At 47.2% G+C, this 15,318-nt stretch overlaps 5 protein-coding genes and 2 non-coding genes across 7 annotated transcripts; 3 read left to right on the top strand and 4 right to left on the bottom strand.

The window, feature by feature from the left end:
• Window positions 1-347: 347 nt before the first annotated feature.
• Window positions 348-1,745, bottom strand: POX_c04524 (uncharacterized protein; the record flags this gene model as incomplete). The annotated part of the gene is made up of 1 exon (XM_050113399.1): window positions 348-1,745. One exon carries the CDS (start codon window positions 1,743-1,745, stop codon window positions 348-350), a length of 1,398 nt encoding a protein of 465 aa, XP_049970955.1.
• Window positions 1,746-3,005: 1,260 nt separating this feature from the next.
• Window positions 3,006-4,627, top strand: POX_c04523 (uncharacterized protein; the record flags this gene model as incomplete). The annotated part of the gene is made up of 9 exons (XM_050113398.1): window positions 3,006-3,205; window positions 3,255-3,378; window positions 3,439-3,457; window positions 3,532-3,726; window positions 3,796-3,952; window positions 4,012-4,101; window positions 4,157-4,190; window positions 4,257-4,489; window positions 4,558-4,627. 9 exons carry the CDS (start codon window positions 3,006-3,008, stop codon window positions 4,625-4,627), a joined length of 1,122 nt encoding a protein of 373 aa, XP_049970954.1.
• A 729-nt stretch (window positions 4,628-5,356) lies between these two features.
• POX_c04522 (uncharacterized protein) lies at window positions 5,357-7,167 on the top strand (the record flags this gene model as incomplete). The annotated part of the gene is made up of 4 exons (XM_050113397.1): window positions 5,357-5,375; window positions 5,443-5,606; window positions 5,675-6,486; window positions 6,546-7,167. The coding sequence occupies 4 exons, from the start codon at window positions 5,357-5,359 to the stop codon at window positions 7,165-7,167; spliced, it is 1,617 nt and encodes a 538-aa protein (XP_049970953.1).
• Window positions 7,168-8,418: 1,251 nt separating this feature from the next.
• POX_c04521 (uncharacterized protein) lies at window positions 8,419-9,597 on the top strand (the record flags this gene model as incomplete). Its single annotated transcript, XM_050113396.1, has 2 exons — window positions 8,419-8,712; window positions 8,773-9,597. The coding sequence occupies 2 exons, from the start codon at window positions 8,419-8,421 to the stop codon at window positions 9,595-9,597; spliced, it is 1,119 nt and encodes a 372-aa protein (XP_049970952.1).
• A 601-nt stretch (window positions 9,598-10,198) lies between these two features.
• Window positions 10,199-10,314, bottom strand: POX_rRNA021. The gene has a single exon (XR_007588112.1). It is a non-coding gene; the product is annotated as a 5S ribosomal RNA (ribosomal RNA).
• A 196-nt stretch (window positions 10,315-10,510) lies between these two features.
• POX_rRNA020 lies at window positions 10,511-10,626 on the bottom strand. Its single transcript, XR_007588111.1, has one exon. It is a non-coding gene; the product is annotated as a 5S ribosomal RNA (ribosomal RNA).
• Window positions 10,627-11,699: 1,073 nt separating this feature from the next.
• Window positions 11,700-14,114, bottom strand: POX_c04520 (Phosphoenolpyruvate synthase; the record flags this gene model as incomplete). Its single annotated transcript, XM_050113395.1, has 1 exon — window positions 11,700-14,114. One exon carries the CDS (start codon window positions 14,112-14,114, stop codon window positions 11,700-11,702), a length of 2,415 nt encoding a protein of 804 aa, XP_049970951.1.
• Window positions 14,115-15,318: the final 1,204 nt, after the last annotated feature.

Below are 15,318 nucleotides of genomic sequence, written 5' to 3'. Positions count from 1 at the left end.
TTCAGTTAGTTGACTCTATCTTTACCACGATAAAGACGGAGCAGTGCACGTATCCACGTTTTCCTTTCGTTTTTTGGCGTTTGTCTACAAGGGGAATTATTCTGAAACGAAGCAGTCGCCTTGGGTGACTACTCCAGTGCCAGAAACACCTTCGAAGCTACTCATCTAGGCCAGTCTGCGTATCTCGAGGAAAAATACCCAAAAAGCGGATCTGTAGATATTATGGTATGCAGTGTTCTAACAGAGGAGTGGGTTGGCAATTTGCTGCGCTTTAAGGGCCGCGAATGCTCCAGAGCTACAAAGTGGTATCGTAAAATACGTACAACGGAACTACCATAAGAAAACGGCTATGCACTGTTATAGGACCGAAGTCGAGGATCAATAGCATCCAGGTTTATTGCCGAACCTGTATAACACGTCACAGCACGGAAAGGAGGCTTTTGACTCAAGCTCCGTGATTTTCCCATCCTTGAAACGTGGTGGGCCTGGCGGAGCCTTTCGCTTCTCCGAACAGGCGATTCTGCACTTCTCCGATGAGGTGACGTACCGCTCACTTGCCGGTTATCGCACACAGGATGGCTCTCCTTACTAGAAGGAGATTGAGACTGCCTGGAAGATTTGCCAAAGTATCTGGTTTTGAGAGCACCCAGGGTCCTCCCGGGGAAAGAATCGTGAATACGACTCCATGGTACTTTCTCATCTCTCAATCTAAATAGGCGGCGGTCATCTTCGATAGTCCACTTGGTGCGCTTAACAGATGGTCGTGACCGCATAACCATACCTTCTTGAGGGGAAGTATCGATTGCGGTGGTACCTGTTGCAATGATGCCGTATGCATGTTGTAGGGTTTTTGTTGCAAGTTGAAGCACTGCAAGGTTCTCTTTAACAAGACCGCCTGCATCCGCGGGCCCATCAGAAAATGTGACATCGGCGCTTGCCACAATATAAGCGTGCGTCAGATATCCGATGGCATCTCTGAGAGTTGCGAGCTTGCTAGCTGAACAGGTCCCTGTAATTTGAGATGACGATTCATTATCTTCGGGTTGAGCCTGGGCTCCTCGTCTCTGTGATGATTCATTTCTGTCCAAAATCCCCAGAGTCACATAGCGGGACCTTGTCGATGACAAAAGGGACGAATCTTCCAGTCGTCGTCTCCTTGTATTTGCAGTAGAGTGTTCGTGGCAATCCCTGTCGCTTTGTATACTCTGATCGTCCTCGAAAACATCAAAAATTCTCGTTGTTCCTGGGCCCTCTAAGCCTGTCACGGACGGACTATTTCTACCTTGGGAGGTAGGATGTAGTGCAACATCTTCAGGGTACGGGGGATGGTGTTCAGTAGCTGATAAACTGTCATCGAGAGGTATTCTGGGCGAATAAGATCGAGAATGCTCGTGTGATTCGGACACTTGATGACCCGCATTAGTCTGAAACACCACGGCGAGACTATGCTTGGAGTTTGGTTTACCAGAGCTCTCTGTACTCCATTGTTCTCGCAGACCATAACTCCCCATAACGTAGCTTTGCCCGTCAGTTCCTTCTCTCTGTCCCCCTGACACTGTCCAGATAGATTGTTCTTCTGTGTCGGCCAAGGAGTTTCTCACAGAATCTTCTGTCACCGGCTGCCAAAATCTCTGATGGTTTAGTGTTACCATGTTGGATCCACGAATATCGAAATGTAGGTGATTTAAACAAGAGAAAACAAGATATTTTGAATGACATTCGAAGCAGAAAGGAGCCAAGCACATTTAAATATTCTAAGCACCTATTCATTCTCTCGGGTCGGAGAGTGCATCGCTAGCAGGTGATCGGTAAGACTCAGCTGGCTGGCAAGGTAAGCAGGAAATGTGACAAAATCAACGGTCGTCGCACTTCCGTTGCCTGTTCCAGCAAATCGCAACAATATTAGAACTATGCGTGGATCGGGCATGGGCTGAGCTCCCAGGAGAGTGTCCGATCTATCTAGAGTGCGGCAGATGATTGACGCAACGGTATCCTGGATCGGGCAGCTTAAGCCACCCTTATTTGGTTCATGACGAGTTGATGGGCCTGAGATCTATAGGGGGGTCTGGAGTGGTTGCTAACGTGTCTTGATCCTAGGATCAAAAATGGGCGAGAAAATAAACAAAAGCGCACGAGGGCAAATTCTCGTGATCTTACTGAAAGCGCACGGAAGAAATTCTGTAAAGTAAGGCTCGCAAAGCTCCGTATAGGCCGTAAGAGATGAAGGGATGTGAGCATCTCGATAAATTTGAGGGAGCAAATTGACTAATACGGGACTTGTTAGGCTAGGTTGCGGTTATTGGAGTAATGTGTGGGGGAGGAAGAGGGGGAAGAAGTCGAGCTACGTTATGTCCGATCTTGGTCCTAGGAACACGAAGAGGCAATAGCGCGGCTACAGTCGGATGATGAGAACTGGTAGATGTGAGCAAGCGCGCAAGGCAACTAGGTTGCTCGGGAGCACCTCAGTGAGTAGCTTAGGGTCACTCCGGGATAAGCTCGGGAGTGCTCAGGGCGTGGCTCAGGCTCCTTACGGAGAAGCTCGGGAGTGCTTAGCGAGTAACTCAGGTCACTCCAAGGCACGCTCGGGAGTGCTCGGGAGCAGCTTAGGGCGGCGAGACGACTAACCCCTTCTATGCTCAGGGAGCCGATCGCTTCCCGAGGCGGTAGTCTTACCGTCACCGATATTACATAGGAATGCATCACTCACGCGATGTCTTATGTAGATAGGCCCCCTTTGCAGTCAAAGGCTGCAGGCTTGGCACTCCATCCCTGTCATCAAAGAATAAAAGATTAAAATAAAGACAAAGTATTTTTTTGCGAGATAGACAGCTAGGCCAGACTGAAGCAATTTCTAGAGTTTCTTTGCCAGGCCCAACAAGTGATAGCTCCTAGGATGACTGCGTATATAAGAATCAAAAACTCCGTAGTTTGAGCCCTGCACGAACAGGTACACTCAACAACTGAAGTCTTGGAAACTTGAATCAATTATTACTCTACATCAAAATATGGGCTCAATCGCATCACCGCTGGCAGCCTCCACCGGCATCTTGGAGACAGAATCGCCTCATCAGGCCTTCCGTGAATCACTTCGGGGGCAGCGGGCAATCATCCCCAAACTCTATGATCTTTTCCCAGAGTGGAGTCCGCGGTTTCATCCAGACTGGCAGAAAGCTCGCGAAGATTCCTTGAACCCATGGCTGAATCGGTAAGTTAATGAATGAATATTGGCATTGAGTGTTTGTTGATGAGCCAAGCTGGGTTGATGAGGACAAAATCCGTGCCAAGCTCAAGGCGGCCGACTTCGCCATATTTGCTTCGATCATTTGTGCGGAAGCATCATTTGAAAAGCTTTGCACCGTGTCGAAGTTTTTTGCATGGGTATGTAAGATGTCTCATTCTCCTTGAAGAAAGATTAATTAACTTTGTGCTTTCTCATAGTATTTCGTTTGGGATGACCGTAAGAACTCTTACCTCACAAAATCATGTTAGCTCATCAGAAGTCTGACCATTTCTTGACTACCGGGGGAGCAGAGTTCGACTGCGGCTCACTGACCTTTGACACGGAGGGTCGAGCGGCGTACCAGCAAAAAAGCAAAGAATATTTTGAGCATGTGCTTTTACTTAAAGGTAGTCGCCCAGATTTGTCGACATTCACGAACGGACAGCGGATGGCTCTTTTATGCTGGGACGAAATAGCAGAGCATATTCGCAAATGTTGCAGCCCAGGTCTGTCAAATTATGGCTTTCTCTGATCAATCTATAAGAGAACCAAACTTAATGACCTTTTCCATACAGAGGTTTGCGAAATTATCTTGCAGACTTTGTTGCCATTTGTCGGAAGTGTCGACACGGTGGATTCAATTCTCAAGAACGACACTGTGCCCACTGTGGCGCAGTATTGGGAGCGCCGAGACCTCACAGCGGCTGTCTATCCGGTGATAGCGACACTTTTGTGAGTAAAAGATTTGTCTTGGAGCATATGGAGATTACGCTAATTCGGTTTTATGCAAGCTTCATATATGGGGCTTCCGCCCATGTGTCCAGCCTGCAAGACCCTCGACTGGCAACATTATGGAAGAACACATCATATATTGTGCATATGTGAGTGTTTTTTTTCCGACCAGATGTAGAAGAATATTTATTGAAGTTTTGATAGTACAAACGACATGCTGTCTATGCTAAAAGAAGCGGTAAGTCTATTGATATTGCTTAATACACCTGGTTCAGAGCAAGATTTGCTGACACCTGCGGAAAAGAGGGACGGTCAAATTGAAGGGCTAGTGCCCGTTCTCATGCTTAACTTTGGACTAGATTGCGCCACAGCCATGCAATGGAGCTTTCAGCTTGCTCAGGTTCAAGTCAAGGGTATTCGTGCGATAGAGAGTAGCTTGGCGAAGGACCATGATGAGAAGGATGCAGTCAGCAAACTGCTGAAAGATGTCTTCCTTGAAGGCTGCAAGGACGTCGCGATGGGGCTAATTCACTGGAGGTCTGTGCATACACCTGTCAATTTTTGATACCGTTCTATCTCTGCTTGATGCTGACTATGACATATAGTTACCATGGACAGCGCTATTTTCGAAAGAATGATATTGGCGATGACTACGTGATTGAATTTGTGATATGATCTCAGTGTATCTACCAGTTGCAGATTGACGCGGAAAGAAGAATATGAGATATCGTAAATTTCCTCTAGCAGAGCAGCTTTTCGCACTCAGAGAATAGGCCTTACAAATCCGTAACACGAAAGTTGCTCTCCATTTTAAATATCTTGTCTGAGGTAGATTCTCTAGAAAAATTAGAGGATTGATTTCTCCTTTATCATCCTGGACTCTTCGCCTCCTCCACGGAGCCACCTGGTTTTCAGCAAAACGTAGTGCGAGCTGTCTCTTTGTTTTTGGTTTTTGATTCCAGTGAGAGCAATCGCTTAAGTTTGTGCGCTACATAGCAATCAACACACTCGAAACATAGAGCAACATGTATTTAAATCGGATATTCGATGACCTTGGTGTTTGAAACGGGACAAACTTCCCAATCTATAGAATTCTGACGTAATAGCGCACTCGAAAATAGACGACAATGGCTGTCAGAATAGCGACCGCGAAAAAAAATTTTTCTTGAACCCTTACCGCTCGATCGTGCCTAGGCCTGTTAGTTCTAAACGCAAGGTGCGTCAGTATATCGCCGATCATTCTAGAAGTAGAGCTGCTCTGAGGCGTATGCATTAATTAGCCTTCCAATGACACAGACCCTCTGCTAGATCAGCTGGCTCTTCAAGTAGGTGTGTGCAATGCATCGCTGATATTTTCTCCGTTAGCGCATATAACTGACAGTATCCACACTGCTAATTTTTAAAATGACATTAGTCCCCAGCGGTAAGAAGTCAGCGTCTAGTCCAGCCAAACATGCCTCTAGCTGTGGGAAGACTCATCATACGAGCAGTTGTGGTCATACAAGCCGCTGCGGCTACTAAATTTGTGCAAGATGTTTCTTTCCAATGGAAAATCCTGTCTTTCCTAGCACTTGACTTTGTGTGCTATGTGATTTACTCTACCATCATTTACCCAGCATTGTTCAGTCCACTCCGACACCTTCCTCAACCGCGCGTAAGTTCTTTATTACCGCCCAAATAATCTTGAAAATTCGACTATTACTGTCTTACACGCTTCATCAGGTTGCTACTCCTCTCCTTGGCCATGCTCTTGCCGAGTTCAAGATGCCCCGGGGAAGCGAATATCTACGCTATACGAACGAAACGGCAAACACGGGGCTTATCCATCTCCGTGGACTTTTTGGCTCGGATCAACTCCTATTGACAAGTCAAGCTGCTTTGAGTGAAGCTTTAGTGCAACGATCATACGATTTTGAGTGGCCAGAAGGCGACAGCAATTTCTTGCAGAGAATTCTAGGCCATGGTTTGATTACTGCAGAAGGCCAAGAACACAAACAGCAGCGGAAGCAAGTTGCAAATAGTTTCAGGCCTCATTTCATCAAAAGATTCTATCCTCTCTTCTGGGAAAAATCAATGGTCTTCACCAAGAAGATTGCCCAGGAGATTATTCTGAATTCCGAGAGCCTTGAAGATGCTACGATGTCTGGAGAAACAGACATATGTGGCTGGGCACAGAGAGCTGCACTGGATATGATCGGCGAAGCAGGATTCGGCTGGGAATTCGATACTTTGCACAACCCAGAAAATGAGCTCGCTGAGAGTTTTGAGCAGATATTTGCGCCTACAGTTGGCAACGCAATTCTGTTTGCTGTCAGCGTCTACGGGCCCAGATGGGCGTTGGAGTATGTCCCAGGGGGTGTTTCTAAGCGATTTCTCAAAGCCACCACGAACGTTCGAAGCGTTTGCAGGGCTTTCATCCGGAGAAAAACTTCACATGCCAAGATTTCAAATGATATTCTATCGCAACTCATGACCCAAGATGGTATATCTGAGGATTTACTCGTGGACCAGACACTGACTTTCTTGACTGCCGGGTGAGTGTCGATTCGTTACTCTAATGAAAATGATGTCAAAATGTTGATGACACTCACAGACATGAGACGGTCGCAATCGCTCTCACATGGGCCATCTATCTCCTGGCTAAGCATCCTGATATTCAAAATCAACTTCGCCTGGAACTCTCCTGCAATCTGCCAAGTAAGGCAAAAGTGGACGATATTTCATCCATCCTAGAATCTTTACCCATTCTGAACGGAGTCGTCAACGAAACCTTACGCCTTTATCCCTCCGCACCAGTCGCTGTGCGGGTTTCAATACGTGACACTTATATTTTAAACAACTTTGTTCCCAAGGGGACGCGCCTCATCATTTCTCCGTGGGCTTTTAACAGGTCAAAGGCTGTCTGGGGACCAGACGCTGAGACGTTTCTGCCCGACCGCTGGATTGACCCGGACGGTAACCCCAATATGACCGGAGGAACAGGAATCAAATCTCCCCTACTGACGTTTTTACATGGGCCTCGGAATTGCATTGGTCAGGGATTTGCAAAAGCAGAGTTACTGGCCTTGATTGGGGTCTTTTCACGGACTTTTGAAATGCGCATGATAGATCCTGGTGAGATCAAGGTTCCCGGGGGTTCGCTGAGTGCAAAGCCAGCCGGTGGCATGAGGTTAAAGTTGAAGATTGTTGACAAGACTTTTTTACACCATGAATGAAGTACAAACAGCGAATATGGGAGAAATTTGGTTTGGTTGTCTGAGTCTGTTGCTTTTTCTGGCTTCTGACAGATTTTCTGCACAATAAAAATACGTCCAGGGGACCCACGAACTCTTTCGCAGATCTCAAAGCTATCTTGCATTTCAAGCTTACACCTTGACCTAAAGCTCTACCAGAGACCTCGAGACTTGCATAGTTGCTTGCGCTAAGAGACGTCATGCCTTTCCATCTAATAACTATATAATCCGATCAGAAAGTTTTCACAGCTCGTATCGCGTGATTTACTGCATTGTTGACCGATACAGTATGTCTATCCTGAAATGAAATTTCTCTTCCCTGACATGTTCTATTTGCTGCACGAATATTGACTTTGAACTCTAACTTGTTTCCTAAAGTAAAAAAAATAAAATAAAAATAAAAACAGACCAAAAAACAAAGAAGAAGAAAAGAACAAAAACAAAAATAAAAGCTTGCTGAAGTTCACTTGACAGATCGATCCGATTTAAAGTTTGAGATACACGCACGAGAGGGCTCAGATGAAGTCCGCCGGCTCAAATGCCTACCGACGTGATTTTATTACCTCGACTCTCGATGCTCGTTGAAATAGATGCACTGCGTGTAAATTGCTTACTTTCAAATATGAGCCGTCACGTCGATCTTGCCAAGATATGCAGAGGGTCCTTCTATCCCTTGATGGATCACCGAGCAAAACCGAGAGTTAGGATAAAACTTCCCTGCCTAGTGCTTAAGAACGGTTATGTAGGATTTCTTCGGAAAGAAGATTTTCGCTCAGTCGAGTCGGTGAAGAGACTCATGCCCAACCCTTGCATTACGTAGTCCAGTACAAGGAAGGAATGTGTTGAAATCTCCCCATACTTGCGCTTCGGAGTTGACCAAAGACATATGATCTGTTGGATGGGAAAACAGGAGCTGGGCCAGAGAGCGGCCTGCGGAGTTCCTCAGCCGGGAACTCAGAATCAGAGATCCGGGGAATTGCAGGAACATCGGTGCCGATTATTGATTCACATGAAGAGATACGACGGATGTAGACTTCCTGCTCGCTCGCCAAGGATATTCCTACACAGACGCGCCAAGTCCTTTTCCAAGTCCTTTTCCAAGGCTGGGATTAAAGTTTCATTGTGCTCCCCCATTCATTATGCCATTGTTTCAAAAAAACTCACCTCCACAGCCCAAATTATCTACGTGGATTGTTCAAGTTTGGCTCTCATAGAAGCCCTCACCCTTCAAACATGATGAAGACGCTCCTTCTTGAAATCATGGACCATTACCGAGTCGCTGGCTTGAGCTTTGCGACGGGTATTCTTGTGACCCTGGCTTCTTCCCTGATTCCAGCCATATGGCACTGTCCAACAAATCCTTTCTTGGGGCAAATGGTTCAGTTGAGAAAAAAGCGCTCCCGGCTTGCCAGTAGACCTGGAGGGCTCAGTCAATTTGATTTGACAGATCACTATGGCTTAGAGCAACAAGTCTTGAACCTTGACTTCAATGCGCAGACGATGTGGATGAACGTGGGATTCTGGAAGGTGTGTATGAGAAATCACCAAGTGTTCACCAGAAACATCTCCACTAATACATCATGTTAGAACAATCCACAGTCTCTTCCCGAGGCCTGTCAGGCCCTGTTGGAAGAGGTACTTCAAAAGTCTGGTCTCTTGAATTGTGGAGACCAGCCATTTTCTGTGCTGGAAGTCGGGTGCGGATGTGCTGAACCTGCTCGCTATCTGAGAAAGAATTTTGCAGCGAGCTTTGACCAGTACATTGGAATCACATTGAACGGGTGTCAAGCAGAAGATGCTGCCACGCGGCTTGCGGCCGACTGCAAAATGTCCTCTCAATCTCAAAACTGCTCCTCAAAAAACCGCGTCTATTGCGCTGATGCGGCCAAGCCATCTTTGTGGCCTAGAGAGCTACAGAAAACAGTCGTTCAACTCATCACTCGCCGCAATACAGCCGCAAAAGATCACCCGATATGGTTACTCGCGCTGGACACGCTCTACCATTTCACACCTGATCGGAAGCAAATTTTGACTTATGCGTGTCAGACTCTAGACGCTTCCCTCATGGCAACGGACATTATAATCGCAGATAAAATATCATGGCTAGATCGCATCAAGCTCCGCCTTGTCTTCAATGGACTCAAGGTCCCATGGACCAATATCATGACCCGGGATCAGTACACAGAGATGCTGGTGAATTGCGGGTACAAGAAAGAAAACATCACAATGATCGATATAACTGCACATTCATTCAACGGCTTTGACAAATTTACGCAAAAACATATGGAGATGTGGGAGGCAATGGGAGGGTCGAAGGTCATACCTCGGGCTGTCAGGATGATGGGATGGGTGATGGGTTGGTGGGCGAGATCTGGTACAGTGAAAGAATATGTCGTTATTGCCAAGAAGTAGCATTACTCCCCAGGATCGTGACATCCGTTTGACGGTCATTGAGCTTTCCCCAAGCCAAAGTGGAACAGACGAGTTGTACGGGACTACTTGGAAGTATGTTGGCTCGAGGACTCGATGGCCCGATGCCGAGCAGAAAGGATAGTGCATCCAATGCCCCCAATAGTTTGCTAAGCCAACTGCAAAAATGAAATCTTACCAGTCCCTTTTGTATCAGTCGCAAAAAGACAGCATTGAGTTCAGGGAAAAGCAAAGCCCGGACGTCTCTTGGATCTGGCCCTCAACTCATGTCGGACACTACCCCTGCGACAGCGATTCGGCGATATTTAAAGGATAGCGAAAACAGCCATTGCATCTCGCATTTGATGGAGGTCCATTAACTTGAAAGGCATATCGGAAGAATTGACTACCTTGAATAAAAATGTGACCGTTTGTCCTGGTAGGAAGGCTTCCTAATTTTATTATGTACGCCTTTACTCTTCCCTATCATCGTAGCCCCCCGGTCTTGAGGCAGCTATTTGAAATCTCTAGAGGCTGTAGGCCTTGGCAAGTCATCTGGTCTATGGTCTTCGGCTCCTCTCTGGGTCCAAAAACAAGACAAAAACATACAACAGCCAGGATTCGCATGTGGTCACCCACCATACTACTAACTGGCCGGCGTGTGGCTTGAGTACGGCTGAGCGGACGGGAAGCCCTATTTTCCACACCCTATGGTCGTATGTACGATTAGTGAAGAAACTGTGAGTCTCGTTCTCTGTGCTTCTTCCAAATTGGCAGGTAAACAAATGAATTCCAATACGCACAAAAAGATATTGACCTAGAATATTGGAATTATCCAATCACTTGCCTCTTCGATATCGTCTCAAATTGCTCTCGAACGAGTAGAGGAAAATAAAAAAGAGTTGAACAATAAAAACATACAACAGCCAGGATTCGCATGTGGTCACCCACCATACTACTAACTGGCCGGCGTGTGGCTTAAGTACGGCTGAGCGGACGGGAAGCCCTGTTTTCCACACCCTATGGTCGTATGTATAGAGAAAATAATTTCCCAGCTACATAACTCAAACAAAATTGAAGCCAAAAGTCCACCCTAAATGCCGCATACCCAAGTCAACCGGCAACAAAAGATCTTAGTTTTAAGATATGCTTGCTGTGATAGTACCCAAGCCAACGCCACAAACATATCAATCTCTTGGAACAAGAAATCTCACATCTGATCCTCACGAAAAGCGGGCGAACGATTATTAAAACTTTCTTCCAACAAATCGATGTAAGGCGTGCTTGCAAGATGACTTTGTATACTTCCAAAACGATTCCACGACTGACTGGGTGTGCTCTCCGGCTTCCGTTCATCTGACCTAGGCGAAAATGGTACGCTTGAAAAGCCCACGAAGTAGATCACTCCAAGAGAACTCCCTCGAAGCAGTACTTGACTATCGTGCCCGGGCGATTCTACATTCCGATGATTTTTTTTCCGGTGAGATTATTGGTGATACAAAGCAATATAGACGTAGAAGCTAAAGTCCATCACAAAGATCAGCTTACCGCGAATAGCCCCTTCCTAGCTCTGAAGTTGTCAGAGCGGGAAGAGATAGGTACCTGACATACTTTAGCAACCGGAGGCCGCGTTGTGCTGGCTGATTAACTTGAAAGTGATCCAATCGTACTGATTATTCGTGAGGAAGAACAGACAGGCTTAAGAGAATGGAAGAAAATGATCTAGGAGAAAAGCTCAGCATTTGAAGCAGCAATAAAAGCCATCGGGCTACAAAGTGAGATTCAGGGCGCGGAATAGTCTCGGCGAGCGTGAGACAATACCCTACGACTGACTCACTGATTATTTATGTCAATTTTTCATTACTAGAAATCATTATACTCTCAGAGTACACATCGATGAGTTTTAGTACTCAAAATTCTCGAACGAGATGGCTGGGTGACACCTCATTGCAAGAGCCAACTTCGACGGCCTCGAAGCGACAGGACAAAAAAAAAACCAAACAACTGAAATGACAAATAGAATATTCAGAAATATGATTATCACATAGTTGATCATATTCAAAATTTCAAGAAAATGCTCTCTATCCATCCAATATGGAATACCGCTATCTCATTTTCTGTACACCTGCAATCACCTTTCTCACCGGGATATAACTGTCAGGGCTCACAGAGACCGAGTCAATCCCACAATTTACGAGGAAGGCAGCAAACTCAGGATGGTCACTTGGAGCCTGGCCGCAGATACCGACCTTGCAACCGTTCTCATGAGCAACCCGGATGACCCGCTCGATCATCCATTTGACAGCTTCATCTTGCTCATTGAACAGGTCTCCCAGCTCGGCCGAGTCCCGGTCGACTCCGAGAGTCAACTGCGTCAAATCATTTGAGCCAATGGAGAAGCCATCAAAATGACGAGCAAATTGAGCCGCTAGGATCACATTGGAGGGAATCTCGCCCATGACATACACCTGAAGACCGTTCCCGCCGCGGACAAGTCCGTTCTGCGCCATCACCTTCAGTACATCCTCCGCTTCATAGACCGTGCGGCAAAACGGGACCATGACAATGGCGTTGGTGAATCCCATCTTCTCGCGCAACCGTTTAATCGCGCGGCACTCCAAGGCGAATCCTTCCTTGTAGTGTGGTGAGTAATACCGCGAGGCACCACGGAAACCCAACATGGGATTTTCCTCAACTGGTTCGAATTCAGAACCCCCGATAAGGTCTGAATATTCGTTTGTTTTAAAGTCACTCAGACGGAGAATCGCCGGCTTAGGGTAAACCGTTGAACATAGGGCTGCAAAGCCACGGGAGAGGTGTTCGACAAAATAATCGGGCTTGTGTTTGTATTCCGACGTCAGCTTTGCAATCTCGCTTTTAGCCTTGCTATCTTTCAATTGATCAAAGTAAGCCAGTGCCATTGGGTGGATGCGAATCGCGTTGCTGATCACAAACTCCATACGAGCAAGACCAATTCCATCAACCGGAAGTCGCCACCAGCGATATGCCGCTCCTGGATTCGCGAGGTTGATCATAATTTTGGTATTGACCGGAGGGAGACTGTTCACGTCTAGGGTCCGAGTGACAATCCTAGATGTGCCCTCATAAACGATGCCACGGTCACCCTCGGCGCAAGAAACCGTGACGTTTTGGCCCGAGTGGAGGGTATAAGTAGCATCTCCAGTCCCAACGACCGCCGGAAGCCCCAGCTCGCGGCTCACAATAGCCGCGTGAGATGTGCGTCCGCCCAGATCTGTGATAATCGCCACCGCACGTTTCATGAAGGGAACCCAGTCTGGATCAGTCACTTTTGCTACGAGGACTGAGCCCGTCACGAATTTTTCGAGATCGTGTTTTCCTTCGATAAGACAAAGTTGACCAGATACAGCTGCATCTCCAATAGCTAGGCCAGTTGTGAGGACGCGGCCCTTATCAGTGACTTCGTACGTTTTGAACTCCCCGCACATATCTCGACTCGAATGGACAGTTTCTGGACGAGCTTGAACAATAAACAGTTCGTTTGTCAGACCGTCCTTTGCCCACTCAATGTCCATCGGGCATTCATAGTGCTTCTCAATCGTACATGCCCATCGGCTGAATTGAAGGACTTCCGAATCAGAAAGCGTGAAGGCAGCTTGCTCCGCCTTGGATGTTGGTACATTGCGAGTGGGAGCATTGCCGTTGCCATAGATGAGCTTTCTCGACTTGTCTCCCCGTTTTTTCTCAATGATTGGCTCAAACTTATCCATGTGTAACAACGGTTTAAACACGCGATATTCGTCTGGGTTGACCATGCCCTGTACGATATTCTCTCCAAGGCCCCAGGATGCGTTGATGAGAACAATCTTGTCAAAGCCAGTCTCCGTGTCGATGGAGAACATGATTCCAGAACAGCTTGCATCAGAGGGCACCATACGTTGGATCCCAATTGAAAGTGCAATGCGCAGATGATCAAAACCTTTTGCTTGGCGATATCCGATAGCACGATCTGTAAACAGAGACGCGTAGCAGCTCTTGCAAGCATGAAGCAGTGCATCCACACCCGAAATGTTCAAGTACGACTCCTGCTGCCCGGCAAAACTCGCATCGGGAAGATCTTCCGCTGTCGCACTCGACCGCACAGCGACACTCAAGCCCTGAATCCCAGTCTGGTGCTCTATCGTGTGATAGCCCTTCACGATCTCGTCCGCAATATTGCTTGGCCAGCTACCCCGCAAGAAGAGATCACGGATCGCATGACCGGTGTCGTCCAAGCGAGCTTGACCCGATTTCCATTCTGCGATTAGGGAGGCAATCTTGTCTTGAATTCCATTGTGCTCTACGTACTGCCAGTACGCTTGTGACGTTGTTGCATAGCCAGGAGGAACAGAGATCCCTTCGGCCGCCAGGTTTCCGATCATCTCACCGAGGGACGCATTTTTGCCACCTACCAGCGCAACATCTTTTCGTCTCAGATGCTCAAAGGGGATTGTGAGATTGACCACACTGCCGTTTATTTGATTGTCTTTGGATTTCGCCATTGGTGTGGATATGCCTTCGAAGATCTGGATTTTGGACCAAGCAATGGCTGCGATTCAAGCGCCTGGATACAGAAAAATTGCAGTATCTGTGAAGTATTCCGAGGCTCTGCTGAGGCCTAGGCTTGGGCAGAAAAATAAATTGAATTGGCTTATAAAGAGCTCTCAATGATCCCTCGGGATTCTTTCCCCAGACTTCCAACCACCACCGCAGTGGCGAGGCATCACAAGCATCGTAACCCGGATTCGAGGCCCGAAGTGTTGCGCACGGGAGACAGGACCGATGGTCGAATTTGAGGACATGCCTTCAACCGTCAATGAATTGAATCACCAAAATTTGACTTCCCCATGAGTTCACATAGATTCCATCAAATGGTAGCCTGTGGCCTAATCCAGCAGAACAGCGTGGGTGGGCAGGAAGGTACGTGATAAAGTGCACGGCACTGGTACCCAGGCTGTAAGATATGCGCATCTGGACAGTTCAAAGCTTGTAATAAAGTCGTCGGAATCTGTGTCCATCGGGTCATAGATACGACGATGAAGGGTCTGAACGCCACGGCCTGATTGTAATCCGTATACTGCACGCCTAGCTTTTATGCGAGGGCTATGGAAATATTTGCTTCAACCGCATCTCTCGGTGTGTCTTCTTTTTCTGGGCGTGATTCAGATCAGGCTTGAAGCCATTAGGTCAGATAAAGAAAGCCTTGATTCCCGTTACCAGAAAAGTGGCCATAGCTGCAGCTTTGGGTATTTTCGATTGAGGAAACAACCTGGTGTTCATCCAGCTTATTAGCCATAGAAATCTTGATGTCTTGATAGTTTTTTTCCCCCTATCTTGTGAGAGGATCTGAGATAGTGCCTGGTGTAAGTGTATAGAAAAGTTAGCCTCTAAAGAAATTCTCAAGAGCTCTGCTAGTCTCTTGGGCTTGACTGGCGACGAATACGGTAGCGGCCTCAAGGTTCCTCTACGCCAGTAGTCTTCCATCCTCCGTTCTCTTAGGATAAAGATGACGTACCATGACTCGCACAGCCGCCCTGTGTTACGGACTGCGCTTCTGGTCGCTACATAAGATAGCCGTGACCGCAGCCGTAACGTTATGCGCTACTTAGCCCACTACTTAGCTGTCAGGAAACCCGCCGAGTGGAAATCTAAGGCCCTTCAGGCCCTCTCGAGATTCGGCTCCTGCTTATCCAACATCCAAGGTTA

The sequence above is a fragment of the Penicillium oxalicum genome, chromosome III (genome assembly GCF_001723175.1).
Source record: "Penicillium oxalicum strain HP7-1 chromosome III, whole genome shotgun sequence".
In the NCBI taxonomy this organism is placed as follows: domain Eukaryota; kingdom Fungi; phylum Ascomycota; class Eurotiomycetes; order Eurotiales; family Aspergillaceae; genus Penicillium; species Penicillium oxalicum.
The sequence above is the reverse complement of the archived record's forward strand: the minus strand, read 5'-3'. Positions and strand labels throughout refer to the sequence as shown.